Below are 21679 nucleotides of genomic sequence, written 5' to 3' on the forward strand. Positions count from 1 at the left end.
TCTAATGATTGATACCTTCTACTCAGATTTCTGCAGTTGAAATTTGAGAAAATGAAAAAAAAAATTATAAAACTTCCTGAAACTTTCGAAGGCCGTAGAACGTGAGGTTAATTTTTTTTTGTAAAGAAAATTCATCTATATTCTCGAAAACTACTTGGTAAATCTGATATTAAGGTTTGAATCTAAATATCGAGGCATGGAAATCTTCACTGCATAAGAGGCTATTCCCATGCTTTATTAGAGAAAAGTTAATGGTAAAGGAAAAAATCGTTTTTTTTGGAATCTTTCAATATTTTCGAAAAATACCCAGCCAAATCTGAGATCAAAAATTCAATTGAAAAAGTGATTAGTAGTTTTTCTTTTTAGTTATTCTCCAACGTGACCGTGGCGCAGATATGAGGACGTGAGTGACACTCCTAATCATCAAGTCAGAGATTCAAACGCGGAACATTGAAATGGTTGTATTTTTTGCTCCAATTTTCGCTGATTTATTGGCGGCTAGTGTTTGTAAAATTACCAGCGGTCGTCGAGCAGATAGGACAACGTAATACTCCTAGTGTCAAATTTGATATTCAAAATTTTTTCTCAAGGTTTTTTAAATCTTTTTCTTTTTCCTTATTTCATTGTGTTGCCTGTTTAGAGCTTTCTTGCATTTTCCTCGCTTGTATTTGCTAAGCGCAGCTTCGCCTCTGTGTGATGATATGGGTTTCAATATGCGGCAATTGCTAGATAAAACTTTTTGCAACGACTTAGCTTGGTCAAATTTTGAGAACTCTTGTTTCGGAGGCTTAAACTAACCAGCATATCATAACTAGTTTTAGAGTTGTTATTGTTGTGAAAACATCCTCGCAAACAAAACATAATTGAAGAATTTCGAATTATGGGCTCAAGGTAGTTCTTTGAGAAGCTAATGAGTTTGACTTAATCTTTGTGCCGCCGAAAAGCGACAGATAGCAGAATTGAAAGAGTTACTTGGTCGGGCGTCGAAAAACGGCCATATCCCGTTTGATAACACATACATTAAAAGTTCTTCGAAGCTTATACCAGAAAATTGCACAAAATTTAGACACAACGTAACTCACTTGAGCCCATAAATTGAAATTCCCTATGTTGTTTGCGAGGATGGTTTCACAGCAAGAACACCTCTAAAACTAGTTATGATACGCTGGCTAATTTACGCCTTCGAAACATGATTTCTCAAACTTTGGCCCGGCTAAGTCCTTCTAAATAGTTTCATCCAGCATTTGTCGTAGTTTGAACCCTACATCTTAAATGATTGCACAGAAAACGACAAAAACGTGAAAAAAAAGTTAGTTCATTTGCTATGTCCCGTGACTGTAGCTCTTCAATCGTTATCGTAAGCTCCTTAATAAAAAATTAATAGTTCTGAAGGCACACGAGCTGTTTGACAGGCTGGCAGTATGATATTATGTAAATCAGTTTGAAATATGGTAACATTCAGACCACATTTTTGTGAGCTTTTTTTATATATATGTTTTGTTTGGAATCCGAATCACAGCAGAAACTTTTGGAATCCGAAAAACTTTTTTTTTGGAATCCGAAAAACTTCATGCTCTACTAGCTGTTTTTCAGATTGCGAAAAATTCCATCCTCCGCCATAGTTCCTTGGATGAGGTTTTTCTCAGCTTATTAATATTCTGAGAAATGCCCCAAAGATGTTCAAGAAAGCTTACTTTTTTGATATCCGAGTTTCATCTTAGGTTAATTGAGTATAATAATTCATTTAAAAGATACGTTTGCTTGATATAGTCAGAGCATAGAGAAAAAAGTGCAACCGAAGTAAAAAAAAATTGCGCATTTGTCTAATATTCTGTCTTCCGCCTTGAAATTTAAGGTAAGTATAATCAGAAAATTTCAACTTCGCCCTAAAAAGGAGATTGGTAAGAAATTTTATTTTGTTTTAAATTGAGCAAACTAGATATGCGAGATTCTTTAAAATTGCTAATCAAAACAGTTGATTTTTAAAAGTTCTGGGCTGTGGGTTTTTTGTCTGCTGATTAGAATTCAGTGAATAGATTAATGATCTGCCTGTACTCAATTTCTCCGTCCTCGCTAATCTCAATGTTTGCGAATATTGTATCGACCTCCTCATCTGTAAGTTTCTCTCCCAGATTAACCAGGAAATGTCGCAGTACTTTGGCACTTATTTTTCCAGTTTGGTGTCTGTCTAGTTCGCTGAATGCCAGTTGTACGTCTCTGTAGGGGTCGACTGGCCGAGTGCAGTTGTTGTAGAAAGTGAGGAATTCGTCGAAGGAGACATAGCCGTTCTCTGTTTTGATTTGGCCAATTAAATCTGACATTTCGGCTTCTGTGAACTGCTCGCCAAGTGCACGTAGAATTGACCTGATCAATAAATTCAATCTTTTAAAGTTTTTAAAAGTATTAAAAAACCATAATAATTTTCATTACCCTTGCGATAAGCAAGGGTATTGCAATCGGGTACTAGACTTTTTTCCCATAAATAACTTTGTTCACAGAATTGTCAGTGTACAAGATTAGAACGTTTCACCGGTGGCTGACATGCTCAATTTCTTGGAAATTCAAATAAAACCACCATCATTTAGGTACAAGATAGGTGGATTTCGTTTCAGGCAGTAAGAGTTTTTTCAAACAAATTTGGAAAAATGTTGATTTTTTTCTCGGATTCATTGTTTTCGTTCTATTTTCCGTCGGTTCGTTTTATATTTTTTTGAATGCCATTTATTTTATCTGGTACGATTTATTATTGACTTACTTTCTAAAGCATGTTTTCATTTTGCTTTAAAAGTCTTTCATAAGTTCTGTAATTTGTAATTTTACCAACCCGATTTGTTAAAAATTCTTTTCCTTTTTTTCGGCTTCATAGTTTTCGGCTTATATTATATCGGCTTAATAGCCTCATACAAGTTTTTTTCGTGTGTGTGTTGAGAGTGAGGGGTATTTAATAACTTCTCATTATTCTCAAATTTTTTGGTTTTTTTCGCTTTTTTTACTTTCTTGTTTTTTCCGCCTCAATAGTTTTCGGCAGCCTATATTATATCAGCTTAGTGTCCTATTTTTTTCTTTGATTTGACAAGCGAATCATTTTTGTGAGTGTGTTTTAAGAGTGAGGGGGACCTAATAACTTTTTATAAAACTTAAATCTTGTATTTTTTCAGCTTGAAGGGTTTCTGCTAAGGCGGTTTCGGCTTTGTAAGCCATTGGGAAACTTTCTTCCGATTTTAGTTGCGGATTATTGTGTCTTGGCATGTTTTTGTTTCAGAATTAGCATTATTTAGCATAGATTTAGTTTTATCGAAATTTACGATTTTTTCGAGTTTTTTTTTCGTTTTAGTGGCTTCCATATTTTGTATCGTAGGTGGCGCGAGGCTCAGCTTCGCCTCTGTGTGTATCATATCTGATATTAGATTGATTGCCCTTGTGATAAGCAAGGGTAATCAATCGGGAACTAGACTTTTTCCCGTAAATAACTTTGTTCAGAGGGCTCTTCTGGGCTCATCTCTAGTGGGACTTTATTTCAAATTTAATTCTAATTCCTTGACCCGGCCTCTTAGCCTGGAGGCAACGATTTTATCTGGGACGGTAAAGATCACGGGCTCGAATTGGACCAGATCCTGTTTTTTCAAACGGAGAATATTCAGTTTCAAATAAAATTGTCGGCCAGTTATTTGTCCGCTTATCTTTTGTCGGCTGAGTTGTGACATCTTGGGGTCGTTTTGCTGCGCGATTTTTTCTTAAATGGTGTTTTAAATGTTAGATTTACTCCTGCAATTTTTAATTTTACTTACCTTGACTTTGTATTTCCTGTTTCGTTTTGCTTAAAATTTTTCCTTCGGCCCAAATTATTTCGGCCTAGTTTTTATCGGCTAAGTGACCTAAGTTTTGGGTCAATTAAACGGAAATACAATTTTAACGCTCTTCTCCGCACTTGTTAAGTTGGTTGTATTTTTATCTCTCGAATTGTTGAAAGTTTATTTCTTAACTTTTTTGTTTCGGCTGTATAGGTTTTAGCTTGTTTTATATCGACTTTAGTAGCCTCTTTTTGCGTCGTTTGATGCGCGAATTTTTTTTGTTCCTGTATGTGTTATAACGTGAAGGGGGACGTAAAAACTTTTTATTACTTTTGAATTAAAAAAAATTGGCTTGGAGAGTTTCTGCTCAGGTATTTTTGGCGTGGTTATTTTTTCCGAAGCTGATTTTGCTTTCTATTGTTTGTGCATTTTTTTCACTATTATATCCATTCATTTTGATAGATCTAGCTGTATCACAAATGGTGCAAAGCTCAGTTTCGCCTCTGTGTATAAAAGATTTGCTGAAAAATGTTCATTTATTTTATCAGACAACGTTAAATTTCTGGCAAGATCAGTTAGGTCCGCAAAAAAAGTTGGTTAGTTTTTATCCTTTTTGGTAAGGGCGAATTTAGTAGTTTCTTGATGTGTTGCTTTCAAAAAAAATTATTGAAAGCCATTTTTAGTTCAATCAAACTAAGGTTCATTTTCCGAGCTCTCAAAATATCAATGGAAAAAAAATAGGCCGTAAATGCAGTTTTTTGGACACTTTCTGGAAGGTTTCGACCCCAAAAATGCGTTTTTTCGAGTCATACCCAGATAAGTTTTCTGCGCCTCACAGTTCAAGAGCTAATAAATTTAAAAACACCCTAATAACCATTAATTGGTTATTAGCAATACAGCAGACTTATGTTTACGCAGCACATTCCCCTTACACATGATTCTCTTGATTCCTTTCAACATGATTTGCTGCTCTCAACATGATTTTGCTGCTCTCAAGTCTAAATTTTGGTCTCCTAAACGAAATTGTTTCGTCTAGGTAAGTAAACGACATCGTCTGTAAGAAGCGCAGAAATATTTGAGGTGCACAGAGCAAGAGGCTATTGTTTGTAGCTAAACAGAAGACTTGTAAATCGACTAGAACTATATGTAGCTTTCGAGATACAAAAATCTTATGCTTAAAAATCAAAAATGGGTATAATATGTAAGTTCATAGAAGCGTTTTTCAGAAACGAGTGCCTGATTGCAGCAAATCCTCTGTAATTGCAACGGGTGCGGAAAGAGGTGGACTTTTTTTGAGATGTCGGTATGAAAAAATCCCGATAACATAGCTGTAAATACCTAAAATTAATGACTAAGTCATACCAGTATATGCGTGAGAGTGGGATCTAGATTTTGCGTCTGTGGTTGGATTCTCTATTTATTCTATTCAGGCTTTTTTCAGGAAACCTTCTAATTGAAGTTCTAAATTTGACCTACATGACAATAAAAAAAACGTAGCATTCAAATAAGTTATGAAATAGTTTTATCTATTTCAGAAGAGGCAAAACATGGTGCCACAAGTAGAAATTAATGTGGTCAGTTGGCCGCTGACTTCTGAGATTGAAGGGTCCAAAGATGGAAACTTGATCGACTGGGTGGACTTTCATTTCGACATTCAAAGAAGATGCAAGTTCAAATAGTGGAATTTGAAGGACAAGAAGAAATATTGGGTGATTTACAAACAGATTATCAGAAGGTTGGTTTTTCTTTGATTCATACTGGCCAAAGCAGAGCATTGATTGAAGTTGCTTTTATGGTATTATGGAGGTCTAGACTGGCTGATGATGAGTTTGTCTGCTTTGATTAAGATTTGATCAAGATGCTACTCCGAGCATGTTGTAATGAAGGTTTTAGAAGTACCGTTCTGTTTTGCTGTTCTGCATTTTCGGAAAATTTTTTGGAAATTGGTGGAAAATTTTTTCTCGAGTGAGCCGATTTTTTGACAAATTTTCCGAATAGAAAACTCACAGGAAAACCTAGAACTTTGAAATTTGCTTTTTTGCTTGAGTGAAATTAAGCTAATTGGAAAAATGCGTTATTGAACTTACGGAATGTCGGATACTGAGACAGTTGAATCACCATCTTTATCGAACAGTGACAGATAGTCACGTGCTTGGTCTACTTTTTCGGGGCTCAAATTCTCCATTCAAGTCCAATCGCTAGAAGATTCCAGATGATTTTTTCTTGATTTATTTTGTATGTTGGTGTGTTTTCAATCAGAGGCTGAGTTTTGAGCGCCGTAACGTGAACGTGTATAAATTGTAAAATGGTTTAATTTTTAATGTAATGCTAAAATAAGAAGCTTACAAAGTTGAATTACAATGGTGCTGAAAAGCAGTATATTGCTGCGTAATCTTAGTAGCGTCTGAAACGACGTATATTTTTATATTGAGGGAAATATCTGGACAGTTTGTGAATATCATTTTGAACGAACCGCAGTGTTTTTCCAATCGAATTATTTTTTGCCATCAAACTTTCCCCTCAATGTTCATTTTGAATCTTCTTAAGAGCGGCGGGTGCTTTTTGTATTGAGTGCTTAACTCATAATTTATCTTCTTAAAATGTAGACTTCCAAGATTTGAAAAATCAAAATGTGGGATCTCATATATTTTTGTTCACAAATTAGGTTACCGTCATTCGAGCTGCAGTGAAAAGAGCCTCACAAATAATCTTAGTGTCAAGAGAAAATACTTACACGGGGCAAAGAATTTGCACTGTTTTGGATTCAACGAGCAAGAAAAAAAACAAATTTGTTCAAGTTTTTGTCATTTTCTCTGCAACTATTCAAGATAGAGGGTTCAATTTTCGACAAATGCTAGATTAAACTGCTTGGAAGGAGCTAGCTGGATCAAAATTAGAGAATAAAGAAACCATTTTATGAAGGCGTAAAATCGGCAGTTTATCATCACTATTTTAGTGCTGTTCTTGCGAGGAAACATCCGCGCAAACAACAAGAAATTTGAATATATTGGCTCAACAGCTTGACATACTCTTTATGCCACGGAGAAAAAAGTGAAAAATTTATTTTTCCGGTTTAAAAAAAACACTGTATCTGTTTTGACGGTACAGACATTAAAAGGTCTTGGGCGTTTACACCAGAAGGTTAGGAAAAATTTAGAATCAACATAACTGCCGTTTTTTGACGCCGGGCCAAGCTTTTTTATTTTTTTTGTCTGTCGTTTTTTTTCGCGACGATAAGTCAGGATCATCAGATTCTCAAAAAACAATATGAGCACAGAAATTAAAATTGATCGTGTTTTTTTTTGCTAGGATATTTCCACAAAAAAAGCACCTCTGAACATAGTTATGATATACAAGCTAGTGTACGCTTTCAAAACTATTTTTTATTTGCAAGTTCTTGCTTTCTGAACAAGTTTACGCTTTCTCAATTTTTGATCCTGCTATGTCTTTCTTACATAATTTTATCAAGCGTGTGTCTAAGAGCCCCCCTATCTTGAATAATTGCAGAGAAAACGGCACAAATAAGAGGAAAATTTTGTTCATTCGCTCGTTGAAATTGAAAAGTTGCAACTTCTATGTCACGAAACTCATAAATACTGGTTGTGCAAAACAATGACAAAAAAACTTAATTCTTTGCCCGTAATAAAAATTATTTGTGCAAAATGTTTGGTGCAAATACCAATTTGTTATTTTGAGCATTAAATTTTTAATGATTTCCAGCACCAATATAGTACGCAACATAAAACAATTACCTGTTTTTGTGATTCAAAAAGCTAGTTATACATAGAACAAAAGTTATGTGAGTTCTCAAAGGTCATGAACTCAAAAATCAAAATTTGCAACCTAATGATTTATTTTGGAAATTATTGTTTGATTATAAAAATAATTCAAAAAAGATAAAAGTTTCTATTTTGATCATTTACTTCGAAAACTTGCTTAATCATTCTCGAAAATTTGTACAATATATAAAAAGTGTTAGACTAGTTTTTCTTATACATGGAATTCAACCGGTGTTAATAGTGATTTGTTAAATGGAAAACTTGTTTGAATATTAGGTGATTGCAAGTAATTGAAATGAAAATGCATTAATTTTTTCAAGTTTTTAATTTGTTCTTTAGAATTTTTGTTTCCAAGTTGTATTAATGGCATTCAGCAAGGTTGATTTTAAATCGGTTCTGAAAATAATTGTTTTCAGACCTGTGCTCGGTCGAGATAAAATTATTCTGACAAATAACAAGTTTTCGAGAATTTTTTTTGAAATCTCTTTGAACATTATATTCAACATTTTGAACCAGCGAACCATTTTCTAAAAAGTTCAAAATCATATAGCTTTTTTATATTCAGAGCAAGCATTTTACTCCGAGATGTGTTCCGGGAGATCAAATTTTCGAAACATCTCACAGAAAGCGAAGAAGCCCCGAGAAAAATATTAGCTAACTCATTCTCAAATCTAAAATGGTTTTCGGCATAGTTACACATTCGTGTAAACCAAACTTTGCTCATTTTGTCTGTAAAAAGTTTTGCAAAAAATTTTTCCCGTAAAAAAATTGTTCGCAACTCGTTTCTGCTTGTTTTCTCGGCTTGCCTTACCTGATTAGTATGTCAATTTCCAGGTACTCATTTTGCACGTTCATCAAGATGGTAATTCAATGCTTGTCAAAACAAATTTGCTGGGTAAGATTCAGGTCAGCAGCCATTTTTTTATTTGGTTTTTTACTTGTCATGTATCGGAAAGTATAGTTTTTCATGTGTAGGCGAAAAAAGATAGTCAGACATTTCAATTTTTCATTTTTGTTTAGTTTTCAGTTTAATTTCTGATTATCGTTGTTTTGCCTCTTGTTTGCCAAAATGTTGAAATTAATTGTCTGATTATCGTTTTTCTGCCTCTTATTTGCCGAAAAATTTAAAAATTAAATGAAAAAATTGAAGCAATAATGATAATTGAAACTCATGATGATTTAGTCCTGTAAATTGTAAATTTACCCCCTCTGTTTTTATATAGTTTTTTATCGCTATCAAAGATGTGTTCGCCTAGTCGTTTCGGTTTATTACATATCGGCTTAGACAACCTAATTTGCGTTGTATGAAGGGAAAACTATTTTTTTTTGTGCTTTGGGGTGTTTCAAAAGGGTTGCTTTCTTGTATTTTATTTAAGTGATAGCGTCTGTGTATAATGTGCCACAAAATGCATTTTTAGATGAAAAGTTATGTTGATTATGGATATGAACGGACACAGTGTGTGACACACGAAAATTAGAAGTGTTTTTCTCGCAAAATGATATCTTGACACTTAAGAGAGCAAGTATTGCAATCCGGAATTAGACATCTTTGTTCTGGTTTTATTTTTACGCCATGATAGCTTTTAGTCTTCTTAACACTTGGTCTGAAGGTAATGCGGTTGCCTTTGCACCCTCAAGTTCTGGGATTCCGAGAAACATTGAATTATCGGTCTAATGTTTGTCTGCTAATGTTTTTTTTTGGCTTACTTGCCAGATCACAGATATTTTTTTTTAGCTGCAACTATCTTTCTTTGTAGTTGCAAGTGCTGTTGATGTGTTCCTGTTATTCTAAAATTTACTTCTTCTAATGTAGGCAGAAAAAAATATTCAAAGCATAAACCGAAATCAAGTAGGCTGAAAAAGCTTTAAAGCGAGAGATTACAAATATATATAATGTATATGTATATTTGTGATCTCTCGCTTTAAAGCTTTTTCAGCCTACTTGATTTCGGTTTATGCTTTGAAGCTTTTTTCAGCCTACATGATTTTGGTTTAGGCGTTGTCAGCTTACATTGTATTTTTTGAAGGGTAAAAGTTTTTTTTAAAATAATTTAGGCGTGTAAAGTTCGAAGTTTTAAATTTAATTGTTCAAATTATTTTTGTCAATAACTTATGGCATTTTTTTTTATTTTTGGCTCACTTGACGTCTACGCGTATATTGGAGACTTAATGGCAACTAGGTAAATACTGAAAGCTTTTTAATGCTGTTATCTGTGTTTCTCGACTATTTTTGCTCTCGTTTTCTGTTCGTTTGCTTGCAATGCTATGCTTGAGCTGTATTGCAAATGATTCGAAGCAGCGCTTCGACTATTTGTAGAAAAATTTGATGAAGATAAAAAATACTTAAAATTTCATTAGTTTTAGCGGTATTTAACTGCCTTTTGAAATTATATCCCTCTAGCAGTTCCTAGAAATCATTTTTTGAGTTCTTGTGACCAATTAATGAGATTCAATAAATATTAAGGAAACTCGGGTCAGTTTCATAACCAAATGTACCGCTTCATTCTTTGTAATTTCTATATATTTCCATGAGAATGATTTTGCTTCTAACATAACAAAAAACATCGCCTTTAATCATCGACTTCAATTTGCACAGTGATGTCATAAAGAATTGTGTTAACCAAGAATGGCTCATTTGACACATAAATAATTCTGTTTTCCTGGCAATTTTTCTGAATCAGTGCGTAGTGCTCATTAATTTTGGACATCTTAAAGGTATGTTAGTTGTCAGAAAAGTGAATCTGGAGAAAAATAAGAACTAAAATGATATCTTTAAATAGAGAGCAACATGTGGCTAAAAGCAATGTTGAATAGACAGTCAATTGGGGCTAGATAATCTAATCAGGTTCACTTGTGGCTATTTTTTATTTGTGTCGTTCATTGAAATTCAAAAATTGGGCTTTTCTATCTGGTCGATGTAGGAGGCAGACGTGTACACCATAAACAGCACTTTGTTTACCTCGAGTGTTCGCAGCAGGAACATGGTATATAATTATAGTTCCGTTTGTAACTTAATTTAATGCACACTTCAGGTGAATTTTAAAGTCCAGTACTCTTTAATTCGCCTCGATATTTTATTACCAGGGAGAGTTTTGAGCCGGAATGGCAAAGTCAGAGTCAACAATGGATTCAATTAGGAGGCTTATTCCCTCTGGATTTGATTAATTTTGCCCACAAAAGAACCAAAAAGTAGCTAGAACAGAAAAGAGTCTTCTCTCGTAAAGAACAAATAGACGATTATCTGCCCGCTAATTCACGGTGTTTTTTCTTCGAAATAATATTTAGGACCGCGTCGACTTCTATTTAAAATATTCCAAAAATTTGATTAAATTACATTGAAATTGGCCTGTTATTTTTTATAATAAACACGGAAAAAACGTTTATCTGCTTTATTTTTTTTCTCGCAAATTCTGCATCAGGTCTTGTTTATTGGCCTTTTGTTATCTGAAAATGCGAACTCAACGTTCCTCTATTATCAGATCAGAGTATTCTGCTAATTTCTTGAATCGTTAGTTTCCTTGCTTGACTTTTGTCCCTCTTTCTCCCTAATTTTTTGAATAGTGTTTGTAATTCAGCTTGAAATTCCACCCGAAGTCACTTGGATAGATTGACTGACAACATGTCACAGCAGTTTACCTTTTGCCGCTTAGGTTTGCAGTTGAACCCATAATTCACCTGCCAACTGCACCGCCCCTTTCAGTCTCAAAATCGACACTGCCATTGACACAAATACAGTCAGACCTAATCCCCTATCTCACTTAAACTGTTGTTGATTATCCAAAATATCAATAATGCCTGCCAAATGTTACTTCCTATGTTTCCACTACCTATCAGCGGCCCAAGTATAATACCGCCAGAGTTGGCATTCATTTCAGATAAGTGCAACTTGGTTGCTGTCACCACTTTTTGCCAGTATTGATTTTGTAACTGTCATTTTGTTAGTTTTCAATTTTTAATCGATTGAAAGCATCTTTACAACCAAAATAGGCTACCTAAAGGTTATCGAGACTCTTCGTGCGGAATGTTTTGTCCATAAATATTTTCGTCTTACAATTTTACTTCAGTTTTTTCAATTCATAAATCAAAAAAATTATTACCAGATTGTTAAGTCTCATATCAACAGATGTTGTTCATCTGTCTATTTGCGTGATGCCTTTAGTATGCGTTCCTAGAGCAGAGACTGCTTAGTTTTCCAACCTTTTTTGCAGTTTTTAAATGCCTAAAAATTAAGTTCTTTTTCAGTTTTCAATTTTTCAGTTGTGCTGGCAGTTTTACGACCTAATGCGTGTTTTTATGAAACAAATATAAAGAATAGCTATCACATGTTTTCACCTTGTGAAATACAAAATTTATTTTCAATTCAAAATCTAAGGTGAGCGCTGGAGAAGCACAAAAGTTTTTATCTGGGTGGAATCTGTCATTATCTTCCTGTAACATTCAACTTAGAATTAACTTAAATGAAATTTAATGATGCAGCATCTATTTTAATTCTTTAGTTACACTAGAGAGAGAGCAAGTGTCTTGTAATCGAAATTGGGTAACTAGACATTTTGAGGTATCGAATCCTTCTTTCAAATCGGTGAGAAATTGAATGTGATTTATATGATCAGTAATAGTAGATCAGCAGCCGACTTAATCTGAGTGTGAAGCGCGTGCTTGTGCTTCTAAAGGTCCAGGGATTGTCTCGCATTGATTTTTTTCATGTATATGTTGCAAAGCTTTCAGTGAAACAGAAGGTGAAAGCTTTGAGCCAAAAAATTTCATTTTTTTCAGCCTACTGGTTTTCGTTTCGATTTTGTTGAAAAAAAAGTTGTTCAGTTATTGTTCTGAATGTTTCCAAACCCTCAATTTAATCGCGCTCACAATTATGTAAAGGTTTATTACGCTTGCGATTAGCAATTATCAAAATGGAATATAGACTTTTTTCGGGTTAACAACAGAATCATTTGATAGCTTACTTTACTAATGAAGTTAATTCTCATGAAAATGTGGGTCTGGTAGTGTGGTGGTAATGAGCGGGGTAATGTCACAAAGGATCAAACGTTCGAATCCGAGACCATGCCAGTTTTTTTGTCGTTATAAACGAAGTTAAGACTCTTTTATTGGTCGCGATGATTTTTTAAAAGTTTTTTTTTACAAGGAGAAGTCTTAAAATTTATTCAGGCTCAAATGTATTTTTTCGAGGTTTGACTGCTAATTTTTTTTACCCTAGCGACTAGCAGGGTATTGTAATCGGGTACTAGACTTTTTTCGCGTAAATAACTTGTTCACAAGACTCATCTGGACTCCTGGTGGTACCTTGGTTCATAAGCGCTTACTTCTTAGCGCTAGCCTGAACTGGAGGTAACGAATATGTCTGGGACGGCAATGGTCATGGGTTCGAATCTGACTAGGACTTGTTGTTTATTTAAACGGTGATTACTTCAAAACAATTTCGGCCTATTATTTGTCTGCTTATGTTTTTTTGGCTTAGTTGCCACATCTAGGAATCAATTTTTACACTGGTTGTAATTTTACTAGCTCGGTTTCATTGGTTGTAATTTTACACTGGTTGTAATTTTAATAGCACGATTTCATTTTTTCTCATTTTTTTGTCTTTTTTATTGGCTTACTAAGTTTCAGTTTTATTTACATCGAACTAATGGCCTCCTTTTCTTGCGCTTGCAGATCAAAAAAGTTTTGTGTGCGTGCCTGTGTTCTGATGGAAAAAGTACATAGAGTTTGGTTTGATTTTTTTTCGGTGTGAAAGGTTTCTGCTTAGATATTTTTGGCTTTGTTACCGCTTGGTTATTATAAGTTCAAATTCAATCAAGCATCCGGTGCATCTCGAGTTGAGGTAACCCAACTGCTTTAGACCGCAAAGAGTTGCGGTTCTAATCCGGCTGGGACCTGTTGTTTGGCAAATTAGAGTTCAGTGCTTTTTCGGGCTGTCGTATATGTTTATTTTTGTCAGATTGGATCGCAAGTAGTCATTCATATTTGTATCGCAAGTGGTGCGAAGCTCAGTTTCGCCTCTGTGTAACCAGTGTATTTTTACCGATTGAACTCTGAAAATATTTTTTTTCGCCGAGTATTTTTTTGGCTTTTTGATTATTGGCCGAAGCTCCTTCGACTTAGTTCCAAATAATTACTTTTCCTTATGCATGTGCTTACGCGCTGATGTATTCAGCATTGTCGCAAGACTTTTATTGGAAATATTTCACATACATTTTTCAAAAATTTTAAGTAGTAAATAGTTATTTAATTTTTTCGGCTTCTTTGGCGTTGGCATATTTTGGCATAGTAATCTAATGTATTTTTCGATTCGTTAAGCACCTATAATGTAGAATAAAGTCTGAACGTGAATTGCGCGTCCAGTTTGTTAAAGGTCCAGGTATTATGTCTTGCCCGGATTTTTAATGAAAACTTCAAAATTATCAAGGTTCCTTATGAGGTAAAAACACATGTAATCTAAGCTTATGTGAAAAATATTCAACATAAATATGTTGTTAGATTTTTTCAAAAAAGATTTCAGTTGTCTTTTAAATTTGTGAAAAGAAGTATTCCTACAGCCCCATGGAATACGTATGAAACGAAATGCTTCAACCCCCTTTTTAAAAAGTGGACTTTTTTGGATGCTACTCTTTGATTTTTTTTGGATTAGAACTGAATTAATAACGGTCAAAAGTTAATCAGCCACCACGTGATACATCTCGAGCAAGGTAAACGTCAATGAAAGACCGAGTTCTAGGACTAAATTTTGTATACGGCTATAGTGTCCCCTAGCGAGAGTAAAATAGAAGTTGCCGAGCGCATGTAGTCACATTGCGTGAGCATTGGGGGTTCCGTGACGTCTAAGGCGTGCTCCTGAGAATTACTGTAGTTTTGGACTTATATTATGATAAGGACGAAAGTATGGGCTGTAAGGTGGGTAGCTAGGCAATTTGCTACCCTTTGAAATCAAACTGCTGGTTAGCCTGCACCTCAGCAAAGACTATTCATGGCTAAAATGCAACTGAGAACCAACTCATGGCTAAAATTCAACAGTTTAAGTGAGCTTCAGCGAGCTTAGTGTATTATTACATTTCTTTTTTTTTCCAAGCTTAGTCGCAAATATTGGTGCCATTTTTTGTGGCTTTTTAACGGCTTTTGTTAGCATGTGCTTTGTTGTTCGAATTTTAATAAGTGAACACATCAGATGTTTTTTTCAATTCATTAAATAAACCGAAAAAAGCTATTTGTTTCAAACACCAAAACAAAAAAAAAACTCAATTTCAGAAATCTTCCTCAATATATCGCAATTTTTTTATCTCTTCGTATTTTTGTCAGAGCTGCTTTTTGTGGTTTTCTTGCTAGTGCATGGGAAACGCAGCTTCGCCTCTGTGTCCTCTGTGTCTATACATATAATATATGAACGAAGTTTTTGTTTGTGTGTGTCTGTGTCCGAACTTATTGTTGGTTATTGGTTGCACGACCTCGAATTTTTAGATGTTAGTGCATATAAAGGTGGTATGTGTTAGACCAACGCACCTTAAAAACTGAAAAAAGTGTGGAAAATGTAGCAAGACTTCTTGATTTTTTGCAGTTCAATTCCATTAGATATTTAGAATTGAGCGTGTGCTTTTTTATTAATTAGACTAATTTTCAATTAGGGTTCACGATAATTAATGTCACTGAAAGTTTCTCAAAGATGAAGTTGAGATATGTGTCGAAATATTGACACGTAGTCATATTTGATGTGCAACAATTTGCTCCAACATTTTTTTTTCCGGTTGGTAGTGCATGTACTCCTCAGTTTTCCGCTTAGCGCACTCTTTATCTTCGCTTACAAGAAAATCAGTGCACCACAATATATCCCATTTTCGTTATCACATGCTTATCACAAATTAATAATGTGCAACAGTAGTTTCTTACTTTTTCTCTCAAGCGTCGAAAATTTTTATTAGGAAAATAAAGTTAAGATGTGTGTTTTACTTGCGATTTAAGGTTCTGGGGCACAAATGGCTATACAGCTCTTACCTAATATATTGAAATAAAAGTAAGTATATATTTATTATGTAATTAGCGCAGAAGGTTCTTACCACAGATTTTAATTTGATTTGAATATAATTTGCAATTTTCTTCAAAAAGATGTAGAACTTCAGGTATTATACTATTTACACTAGCCAGCTTGCGAGCGTTAGTTAATAGTACGAAACTTATTTTTTCAACCCTAATTCGCAAATAAATGTGTTCATTAAAACAGATCTTTAATATGGTGGCTTTTTTGCTATTCTAACAATCTGTAGCATTGGAAATTTCGGCTCTTTTCCACTTCGCCGCATTTTTCAATTTTTCAGTTTTTAAAGTGGCCTTACGTGTTATGACTGAACGCGTGATTTTACGATAAAAATTATGAACAGCAAATGTGCTCATAAGGTTAGTTTGTTTTTTCTACAATTTTTTTCTTACCATACAAATTTTTCTTACATTATGACTAATATAAAAGTTTGTTTTCAAACTGAAATTCAAATGTGAGGGAAAGTGGAAAAAAGCCGAAATTTCATATCATCCGTTCTCTGCTTTAATTGTGGCTAGTGTTTGTAATTTATTAAAGGTCCGTTGCTGAGTGGTTAGAGTGTGATAACAATAATCTCTTGGTCGCAGATTTAATCGGAGATGTAGCCGAATTTTCACTACTTCGAGGCTTATTCCTATTTTTTCTTATTGCATTTTATAGAGCTGCTTTTGTCGTGTTCTTGCTAATTTTTGCGAAGCGCAGCTTCGCCTCTGATTGGAAAGTTTTTGTATAGTTTTTTATACGAGTTTGAGGCACCTGGAATTGCGCGGAAGGCCAGTTTACTTCCACCTCAGGCAAAAGATCCGTCAATCTGTGAGTTGTTGGATCTATATAATTGGGGTTTAAGCCGAACCAAAAAAAGGTTTTTGACTTTTCTGTATCCCTACAATTTGTATCCCTCCGGTTAACAGGGGTATTGCAACCTGATTTTATTTTAATTTGTTTTCGTCAACTATTTTGATTCCGGCCAAAAGTTATGCCTTGCAATTTAAATTGCGTGGCGAAAAATAAATAATCGGACCATCGATTGTCCTCGACCGCAATTTTTTTTCTAGTAATACTGTGTATGATGAAAAATAGTGTTTGTTTTTTTCCTGTATTTTGTAAATTTGATCAGGAGTCTTGTAAACCAGATCCGATTTAGTATCAATTCCTATTCATTGTTTGTTCTCTTTAAAGGTTTATTAGGCTGAAACGGTTTCGACTCACGTTATAGCAAGTCAGTTGCCCCATATTGGGTAATTTCAAGGGTAAACCTAGATTTAATCGTGTGTGCTTAAGGATAAAAACTATTGTTTTAGAGTTTCATTTTTCATTGCTCAACCTTGTTCAAAGCAGGGGCGGATTTGGAGGTGGCGGACGCCTCCCCCTCAGGGATTCGACCCCCTGCCTACCCATGGGGTCCCCCCTATGTACTATTTTGAGATATCCATATTTGGTGACAGACCCTAAAAGTTTTCTAAAGGCGCCTCGGCGCCAATATATACTAATTTTGAGGGGGGAGCGCGCGCCAAAAAAACGCAATTTTTTTTTTCAGTCAAAATTTTCCAAAAAGTGCCTAAAAACGCCTTTTTGGCCTGTTTTTCAAATGTTTGCCTGCGGCGCAGAAATTTTTTTCCAAAACAGAGTCTTTTTAGTGCTTTGGGAGAGCTCGGAGTTTCACTTCGCTCGACCTAAAAAAGGTCGGCAAAATTTTCGAAGTTTTTTTGAAAATCCGCCCCTCTCGAGAAAAATCTAGATCCGCCCCTGGTTCAAAGCAAGCTTTTTTCGGCCGAACGGGCGTGTACGCTGATACCTTTTTATCATTATTAATTCTCGCTGGCAATTGTTTTATTTGACTATTTTTCTTCAAATTGAAACTAATTCGAGACAAACGTGTAAAATTTAGATTGATGTGGTTTTTCGACTATTTTTTTAATTCAAGTTTTTTTTCAACTTGAAGTCTTTTTCCTCGTTTTCTGTTGGTTATAAATGCTGTTTTTTTGTATTATATCGCGGTTCGTGCGAAGCTCACTTCTTCGCCTTTGTGTAAAATTTTTGATGGCTTCACCTGAACTTTTTGTTCACATACTGTTCACTTTTTGTTCCTTTGTGGAAAATTTTTTGTTCACATAATTGATCAATTTCTACATAATTTTAAGGGATTGGTTGTTGAGCTATTTGCTTCAAGCTAAGTAATATTTTCCTTCTCTCTTTTGGCAACGTTTTTCGTGACTGAAGGTGATTGGAAGAAACTATGGCGTAGGGTGTTTATTTTTTAGCCGATTTTGGCTACCCCAAAGAAAGCTGCTCAAAAAAAGTGTTATCATATTTAAAAAAAATTTTCAGCCGTAGCTCAGAGGAAATTTCAAGAAGGCGTTCTCAGTGACGAGAAAACTTGTCAGATTTTTTTGGACTAAATAAGACAGTTTGAATAAAGGCTGACTACAAAATTTAAATCTAAAATTTACTTCTACAAAGTTTAGCATTAATTTCGCTATCATTGCCACTGATTTTAGCATTTTTCATTTAATTACAATCCCAATTCTTGAAAAAAAATTACTAGAAAAAGACTAAAAGTTTAAAAAAATCATTTCAAAACTTTCCTCTTTCTTGAATTATTTGACTTAGTCAGATTGATGGGAAGTTTTTGTGCTACTTGCGCGAGAACTTGCGATCTTTGTTTTTTTTATTAAATTACTTTTTTAGTTTAATTCAATTTTTTTCATTTTTTCAATCAAGTTAGTATCCTGAGAGCCATCTTTTCCTGGATCTGATACAGACGTGGAATTTGTCTGTTCTGACTTTCCCCTGATTAGGTGTGATTTCAATTATGAAAACTGGTACGGGATGTGGTTTGCGTTCTCCTTTTTTTCCGAATGAGCCAAGAAGCAGACAATTATGAAAAGAGGAAGTCAACGGCAATATAATTTAGTTTCATTTATTTAACCGAGAAAATTTTGAATGGCTGTAATAATACTTGAGCAGATATTTGACGTAAATTCTAAATGTGTTTGATGAAATGGTCGTTTATTCTGTGACGCTATTTAGTAATTTAAGTCCGTTTATGTCAATTGTGTGGTTTTCTGACTGCCCCTCAGGTGTAATTTTGCGTTTACCTTTTCTAACCAGAAATAACAGCTCTTAGCTTTAAAAGACGGGTGTGGGTGTGGTCGCTCGAGAAATCACAAATTAGACACCCAACATAAAAATGACCGCTTAGAAGATATGCCAGCAAACTTTTCATCTTTCTGTGAAGTTTTAATAGTTTTTCTCGTTGGCCTTTAAAAAAAATAAGCGTATAATTAAAGTGCTGCCTGTTTCCGAGTTTCATTGAATTTTTATGCACTTCATGAATTATACAACTAAATGGCGATAGTTGGGAGCGACATTGAGCCGCCTTATTTATCCCCCGTTTTAGTAGTGTATGTTTTGTGCTTGGTATGTTTTGGTTGTGCTTATTTGTGTCTGTTGTAGGTCCCCCTGATCGATCCTGTCCGAGCCTGAATTTTGAATTTGTTTTGTTTACCCATTCTAAGTGCACTTGATATCCCCTAAGTCTCTCATTTATACCAATGTGGTGTTTGTTCACTCATTGTATTATTGTCCGTCTCTGCTTAGATCTCAGTTTACTTTAAAAAGTCTATCCTTTATCTAGGAGTTGTCCGAAATAGTACAACTGAGACTAATTAGTTGTCTGTTTTGGGTTTAGTTTACCATACCTCAATTGCACGCCTCTATTTTTGTTTCGAGTATTGATTACCTCCGCCCCTAACCGAGGGACTTTTCATAATAATTGGTAGCCTTTAGGAATACATCAGATATCAACTGTTATCTAGTCCCATGATTCAAAAAATTGAAGGGAAATTGATTTTTTAACTTCCTATCAACTTCCTTTCCATAAATTAACTCCTAATATAATGCTTTGAGTCAGATGTAAAAGTATCTATTGATACCGCAATGTTATCTGTCTACCTCTAAGATCGTTAGTAATTTCGTCCTAAATACACCATTAAATTGGGGTTTGCCGTTGTTACTGGTATGACCCAAAACAGCCATCGTTTTAAATGAAATTAGACTAATTCTTGGTGCTTCTGAAAATATTTTTTTTACGGTTGCGATTTTTAAAGCTTTTTTGTTCCATGTTTTCTGCAAGCATTAAGATCTTTGAATCCATAATATTGTAATTTTAGCTTATGATATATTCATCAGAAAATGTGTTTCACAAATTTTATTTGTTTTGGTCTTTTCGGTTTAGTTCATTTTGGTGAGAGTCTAGGCAATTTCTTTTATAGGTTGTGATGATTTTTCGCTGTTTTGGCTAATAACTTTTGCGAGCTTGCGAGTGTAGTGTATTAGTACGTACCTTTTTTTTCAAGCTAACTCGCAAATAAAAGAGTTCATTAAAAGTTTTCACGCTCTGTAGCACTATAATCACGATCTGTAGCATTGGAAATTACCTAGCATCTGTTCTCTACTTTATTTGTGGCTGGTGTTTATGAAAGATTAAGAGTCCGTGACTGAGAGGTTAGTGCGTGAGACTCATAAACTAAAGGTTGCGGATCGAATTCGAGACGTAGCCGAATTTTTCCTAATTCAAGGCTTATTTCTATTTTTTCTTATATTGCACTTTATAAAAACGCTCTTTTGTCTTTTTCTTGCTAATGTTCGTGTAGCGCAGCTTCGCCTCTGTGTGATTTCATTTAAAGTCTAGTTCTTTTTCTTTGTAAAAGGAAAACAAAATTGACTGTTGAACACTAAAATTGTAATGGTCACGAAAAGCGTGGTGAACTTCTAATTTCGAATGTGGATGTTATTTTGCAGATTTCCCATCGGAATAAAAAGTCAACTTTTGATCCAGTTTTCTCTAATTTTATCAAAAAATGTGAAGCATAGTTTTTCTTGCATTACAAAAAGATCTGAGGCCGTTTGTAGTTTGAAACTGGATTTTTTTTTTCAAAATTCAGTCATTTTTTTTTGTTTCATAAAAATCAAGTCAATTTTTTCTAGTCCACAAAGTAGGCAGAGCGTTACAACTTACTGCTCCATTATCAACAATTGGCCTCTTTTGTAGATCAATGTGGCAGAATGTTACTTCTTAATTGGTTTTTTCTGTTTGATCTTCGTAAAAATTTAGGCAAAATAATTTATTCTGATGAGATGGAGCACTTACGGGCAACTTTTTTTTGTGAAGAGCACTAGTCTGAAAGTTACGCATGGAGTTGTGAAATTTTGAAATCATTTTGATTTTTTGAAAGCATTTCAATTGTTCGAAAACTTATCTTGCAGAGGAGAATACATTGCGTCACAAAGGTTAGAGAATTGAATAAAAAACATATGGCACACATTTTGGCGTTGATCAAAAGTAAATCGATTTTTTTGATGAAAACAGGTTTGTTTTTGTTGCATATAGCTTATTAGACCGCCTTTTTTATATTGAAAATCAGGAAAGTTTATGGTTTGTTTCAATTTAATTTGATATTAAATGAATTCTATGCGATTTCATGAATTCAGATAGTCCTTTTTTTCGCTGAGAAACAAAGAGGAACCGTCTCTTTTGGTTGAACTTCATTTGAAACTTGTTAAAAATTGTTCAATTCTGTTAACTTGGTTTGATCGGAATGTCATTTTTAATTTTCAAGAAAAATTGCCCTTCATCAATTTGAGAAGAATTTTTTCGCTCCTCTGTCAAAAAATCAAGTCAAGTTTTCAGATAAAGATCAAACTGTTTGACCGCTGAGAGTCACCAGACTTTAAATAGTTTTCTTCTGAAATTTCAGCGCTAATCGGGACTTTCACAGGACAATTTGGTAAACGAGTCTAAAAAAATTGATAGCAGAGTCTTTCAACTGATATGCTATCTCTAGAACATTCGAAAACAAAATCTAACTTTTTGTCTCTATCTATAGGTTTAAACTGTTTTTTGAATTGATTCTATTTTGACTGGTTTCTGTTTTGTTTTTGATTGGCTCAATGTCGAACCCGCTGCGTTGATTTTATATCATTCGAATTTTGTTTTATTGATTTGCTGCAAATAAAGAAAAGATGGTCCTGAAACAGGTTCGATGAGGGAAAAGATTTAGACTTCGCCA

The 21679-nt window shown here is 34.4% G+C and overlaps 3 protein-coding genes across 6 annotated transcripts in view; 2 read left to right on the forward strand and 1 right to left on the reverse strand.

Moving 5' to 3' along the window:
* LOC134845643 (mitochondrial inner membrane protein OXA1L-like) overlaps positions 1-21679 on the forward strand; it is a 136912-nt gene that overhangs the window by 40710 nt on the left and 74523 nt on the right. The gene's annotated exons all lie outside the window — the stretch shown is intronic.
* Positions 1906-6124, reverse strand: LOC134845695 (neo-calmodulin-like). Its single transcript, XM_063862743.1, has 2 exons — positions 5879-6124; positions 1906-2364 (listed from the first exon to the last, which is right to left on the reverse strand). The coding sequence occupies exons 1-2, from the start codon at positions 5974-5976 to the stop codon at positions 2019-2021; spliced, it is 444 nt and encodes a 147-aa protein (XP_063718813.1). The 5' UTR covers positions 5977-6124; the 3' UTR covers positions 1906-2018.
* The window catches only part of LOC134845694 (latrophilin-like protein LAT-2), a 29202-nt gene continuing 18763 nt past the window's right edge, over positions 11241-21679 (forward strand). Inside the window, exon 1 of one of the 2 annotated variants that reach the window (XM_063862742.1) lies at positions 11241-11412. The gene's annotated coding sequence lies outside the window, so the exon portion shown is untranslated. Of the gene's footprint in view, positions 11413-11845; positions 11943-21679 lie in introns of those variants that run through there. The other variant, XM_063862740.1, reaches the window with a different exon arrangement.

The sequence above is a fragment of the Symsagittifera roscoffensis genome, chromosome 5, assembly GCF_963678635.1.
Source record: "Symsagittifera roscoffensis chromosome 5, txSymRosc1.1, whole genome shotgun sequence".
In the NCBI taxonomy this organism is placed as follows: domain Eukaryota; kingdom Metazoa; phylum Xenacoelomorpha; order Acoela; family Convolutidae; genus Symsagittifera; species Symsagittifera roscoffensis.

Coding starts and splice junctions, on each gene's coding strand:
- LOC134845695 (XM_063862743.1), bottom strand. CDS start 5,976: ATGGAGAATTTGAGCCCCGAAAAAGTAGACCAAGCACGTGACTATCTG. Junction 2,365..5,878: donor GTCTCAGTATCCGACATTCC/GTAAGTTCAATA, acceptor TTTATTGATCAG/GTCAATTCTACGTGCACTTG.